This window comes from Monoraphidium neglectum (assembly GCF_000611645.1).
Source record: "Monoraphidium neglectum strain SAG 48.87 unplaced genomic scaffold scaffold04142, whole genome shotgun sequence".
NCBI lineage: Eukaryota > Viridiplantae > Chlorophyta > Chlorophyceae > Sphaeropleales > Selenastraceae > Monoraphidium > Monoraphidium neglectum.
This window is the reverse complement of record NW_014009487.1, coordinates 1-4,986: the sequence shown is the minus strand read 5'-3', so window position 1 is coordinate 4,986 and position 4,986 is coordinate 1. Positions and strand designations below refer to the sequence as shown.

The following is a 4,986-nucleotide window of genomic DNA, read 5'->3' as shown; positions in this document are numbered from 1 at the left end:
ATCGCAAGCACACCAGCTGCCAGGGTGTGGGCGATTAGCTCGCAGACAGTAATTGGGGTGTCATCCAGCGCCACGCTGATAAGCGAAAGGCTTCAATGCGCAAGTTGTGGGGCCTGCCGGTGCATGGCAATGATTATTTTATACAACTGCTTGTGTGCGACACTGGACGTGTCAGGCGCTCGCCCCAATCAGGAGTTGCCTGCACACGGTGTAGATTATACACCCCACTGCTGCTTGCCGGGCCCCGGTGATGAGACGGCTGACCACGAGTCCAATGTGTCACGGTATATAGGGTCGTAGAGCCCTTCCCGAGCACGCTAGCGACACCTATTGGTCTGTCGGTCACGTTACACAATGTGGTTGAGTGCTTGCGTGTCACATCAGCTGCAACACTTTTGTGTCAGGCACAGTTTGCAAATGTATAGACAAAATACCGTCGTGTAGTTCTACGGTGATTCAAGGGTTGTAAGCCATGCGTTGCGATCACGGCTTTAGTCATTAGCCCGCGAACTCGGGCGGCCCAGCTCCAATGGACACACGTGCAAAAATACACACAATTGATAGAGGCTTTCAGTATTCACACATGGTCACAGGTTTTTAGGTGTGAATGATGCTGCTGGGCCAACGCCCTCGAAAATCATGAGATGAGCAAGCGCAGTGTGTTGTGTCCCTCGAAATCGCGGTGGAGGTGCCCGAGCCTTCAAGTAGCGGCAAAGCGCAATCATTTAAAATGATGGGGTGGCTACAATGCCGCTACGATGGGGTTGGAGGGCCCCACTGGGTGTTGACTACACAGTTTCAAGGGGTGACACCCCGATCACTACCCGGGTGATCACTTTCAGATGACCTTGACACCATCTTACCATGTTCACCCCCTAGAACCAAGCGAGGGCAGTGACTAAAAGCATACCTCGACCACCTAGGAGTCGTTCTGTAGGCGGCCGTCAGCGTCTCACAGGGGGCGCAGTGGCAACTGCGCGGAACGCAGCACACTTTGACCAAGCTCAAAGTGAGAAGTGGTGTGGGGTATCCCTGTCCGTACCTGTTCCACCAGCACTCGCATCTGACATCACCCGAGCGCGACCGCGAGCCGGCCAGAGCAGCAGATGGCGTAAGCTTGGGTTTCAGCCAGGTGGCCAGAGGAGGCAAATAAAGCTGCATAGCGGGCGTGTGTGCACGTGTGTGCAAAGGTGTGACGGGGAGAGAGGAGGAGGGCGATGCCGGAGCCTGAGAGCGCAAATCACGGATACTGGTGCGCGTTGAGCCACAGGCAAAGTGATTGCCAGCTGGCAGTGAGGCGTTGTGGGGGTCCAGCGCACGACCGTGCTGCTCCCAGCGACTGTCCCCCTCCAGCGCATCAATGCCACATTCGTGGCAGTAAGCGAGCGCTGGGCTGCCATCCCCGGCTGCACCCTGCTGGCCCAAGCTTCTGGGGCGTGTGTTTGAGGGCGGGCCCGGTTAGTTCGCACCTCTGCTGAGGCGCACACGCTCATTGCAAATCTCGAGGCCGCGGCGGCCCATCCCGAAGTGCCCCCTTGCCTCCTGGCTGTCGTGCGACTGGCGCATGTTGGGTGCTGGTCCAAGGCAGTGTGGTAATCGACAAGCCGGGAGCGCGTCTGCTGTGTGCCCACGCCATCAAGTCGCGGGCGTATGCGCTTCAACGGTATGCGCCGCAACGCTTGAGGGTTCCGCCTCATCCACTGCCACCACAGCACAGGATGTTGCGTTGCCCAAGCCGTCTGGCTTGCATTCCACGCCTTAAGCTTCTGGGGTGTGGCCGCGCAGTGCATGCAGCACGTGGCCTGGGGCTAAGTGAGCATTCATGTGCGCGGTTTGGGCGTGAAGCCACGGGAGGGCCCCCGTTGTTGAGTGTGCTTCTGATCAGCCGCTCCGCTGCACACGCACCTTCCCCTCTGCCACTTCCCCCCTCCGGGCAGGGCAAGGGCAAGCACCAAGTATGGGTGCGGCGTTTGGACAGAGGCCTTGCTGGACGCTGTGCAGCAGGCCGGCGCTTGGGGCTGGAAAATGCGACCCGCTGCACCGATTTGCCGGGACCACGCAAACGCATCCGCGGGCATGCTCGCTATTTGGAGTTTCTCCTCTCATTTCTCCTCCCTGTTCTTGCGATAACAAGGGGGGAATGCCAAGAAAGTGGCGCCCTCAGACGACAATGACGACCGCGCCGCAATGGCAACAGCACTCTTCGGCGCGCTGTAGACGGGCGCTCGGTGCAGGGTTGCGCTCACCCGGCCCCCTGCCCAGGCATGTCCGCCAGCGCCCGGCGAATGCTTTGAGCCGCCGCGGCCGGCCAGCCGGCTGAGAGAGAGGGCACCCTAAGTGAGATCGAAGGGTTGATTGTTACCCAGCTAGAGGGCCGCACGTCTCATTGAGTTCAACAACAGCGGTGCGCCACTAGCGAGGGCGCGTGTGCCGCCGCCCCCGCGACTTCCATAGGGTGTAGAGGCTCGCAGGGGCGCCAAGGCAGCCTTTGGGGCTGGCTGCTTCCCCGTTAGACAGGCCCTCTAGACCCGGCATCCCATGCACGGATTCCTTACATGCACAAAGAATGTCACATAGCGTTGTGCGCCGCTACCGTGGCGGAAAACCGCAGCGGGACAGACACGCCGCGTGCCGCAGCGCGCTCACCGCACCCAAGCACCAGACACAGCGGGCGGCGGCCGGCTCGGCGCGGCCCGCGGAGCAGGGGCGCGCAGGCGCGCCCAAAGAGGCAACGCGCAGACGACTTCGCGTCTAGGATGGTAGCGCGAGGCGCTCGTTGTTTGACCAGGCTCTGTAGTAGTAATAGAAGAAGTCGCCGTACAACGCCGTTTGCACCACGCCGCACACCCAGACTGGGCCAGGGATCGGAGGGGGGGAGAGGTTGACGGGGTGAGGTGAGGGGCCACGCAAGGTAAAAGGGGGGCGGACGGGCGCGGCGGCAACGTGCGTGTGTATGCGGCCGCCGGCGGGGCCAAGCAGCGGCGCCAGGCCACGTCCCGAGGTTTCCTGGCAGGTTCTGGCTGACAGCTGGGAAAGGTCCAACACGCGTTGAAGCGATGAGAAGCGCGGGCAAGCGCGCCGGCTGCTGTCAGCTGCCCACTGTGATGATGACTCACCGACCCACTGGCGGTAGTGCTTCTCAGTCAAGTACCGGTAGATCCAGTTGACTATGTACAGCCCGCGGTACGTACTGCGGGGTTGAGCGGGAACAACCACACAGGTGGCGCAGTGGGTCAGGTCAGTACAAGGTGGTGGGCGGGTCCAGGGAAGGCCGGAGATTATGTGAGGGTGCGCGCAACCATGGGGAGCGTGCACGCCCCATTACAAAACATCACAGTTTTCCAGCAGCAAGGGTTTGGAACCCTGGCTCCCCATGAGGGGTGATGCCCCCATCCTTGCAGGCCACAGGAGTAAGCACACCCCCCGCATCTGAAAATCCTCCGCCAGGCTGTCCCGCAACCGGTGCTGCCGCCACCCCCCGCCCCCAACCACCACACACCCACACACCCACACACCTCGAGGTGCCTGTATGCACGGCCCAGAGCAGGACAAAGCCCTGCACTGGACCATGCACACATGCCGACAATCCTTCTCACAATCTCCTGTTCACAATCTGCCTCACTCTCCACGTATTGTCAACCCCCACGCTTTTGCCCGGTCAACCACCACAACACCCATGGTCAGCCCCAAAGCGCACCCCCCTTGCGCGGGGCCTCACCCCAGCAGAAACACGTAGTTGCCCGTGAGGTTGTCGATGTTGTTGGTGCTGCGAGGGCGCAGGAGGGCGGGGGAGGGGGGGGAGTGCTCTGGACGAAACCCCCTCTTGACCAAACTCCGCTTCACCGGCGGCAGGTGGAACGCAAGGGGGGGGGGGAGGCGCTGAGAGGTCTCATGGGATTGGATGGGAGGCGCCAGGGGTGCGCGCAAGCGGCGCGCGTGTCTGCGGGCTCACCGCTGCAGCAGCACCAGCTGCGGCAGGATGGCCACGGCCTCCAGGAAGATCGAGAACGTCCACAGGACCTTTCGTTGGTTTGTGTATTGGGGGTAAAGGGGGAGCGTCAGGCATGACAGGGCGCGGCGAGCCCGCAGGTGGCAAGGCGTGATGAGGGGGCAGGGATGCGATCAGACGCGGCGGCTCGCCCAAAACGCGCTGGCAAGCTCGATGGTCCGGGGCCAAGTCTCGGCTTGCTGTTGCCGTCGCTGTCGAGGGGGTGGGGCGGGGTGACGGCGCAGCCGGCTGGCAGCTGTGCCGAAACCTCGATCTACCTCGCGTGGCGCCGCCAGCACCACCGTCCCCGTGCCCTCAAGGCAAGCCGTCGCGATTTGGCATGCTCGCCCGCCAGCAACCCCACGCCAGCAGGACGTGCAACGGCGGGCGCAAGCGGTCGCACCCACGCGCGCGGCCACGCACACATGAATACATGCACACCTCTAGGGGTGTGTACTTGTGGGTGGCGAGCAGCGCGAGCACAGCAGAGGGCGCCACCAGAAAAAGATACCTGGGGAGAGGGAGGGACACAGGGGTTGAGGGGTCAAAATAATTGAGTGAATTTGGGGCGGGGGGCACGGATGCGGCTGGAGAACCTACGTGAGTTGCCGCTCGCGGCCGAACACTTGTGTTCACGCACGCCAATATGCACACCTCAAAATCGCGTCGACAGACACGCATGATCGCTAATCAAGCTGCACGGCCCAGACCCCCCAGACGCGCCCGCTTGCCAAACCTGCACTCAAACGCGCGCACACGCGCACTCACAGATCCACAAACATTCAGCAGCGGCTCCAATCAGCCCTCGCCACTCGGAACCATGCGCTTCGCCCCCCTCCCCCCCCCCCCCACACACACCTGAAGGTGTCTTGGTCCTTGTCATATGTTAGCCGTATGAACCTGTGGCCCCTCATGAAGTAGACTATGGCTCCAGACGTCCCCAGGAATATGAGCTTCATCACCGTGTTGTAGCTGCGGGGAGGGGGGAAGTTTAATTT

General features: G+C 61.9%; 1 protein-coding gene across 1 annotated transcript; it reads right to left on the bottom strand.

The window, feature by feature from the left end:
• Positions 1 to 2,751: 2,751 nt before the first annotated feature.
• Positions 2,752 to 4,902, bottom strand: MNEG_13933 (ER lumen protein; the record flags this gene model as incomplete). Its single annotated transcript, XM_014037595.1, has 6 exons — positions 2,752 to 2,852; positions 3,117 to 3,190; positions 3,719 to 3,766; positions 3,953 to 4,020; positions 4,430 to 4,499; positions 4,847 to 4,902. The coding sequence occupies 6 exons, from the start codon at positions 4,900 to 4,902 to the stop codon at positions 2,752 to 2,754; spliced, it is 417 nt and encodes a 138-aa protein (XP_013893049.1).
• Positions 4,903 to 4,986: the final 84 nt, after the last annotated feature.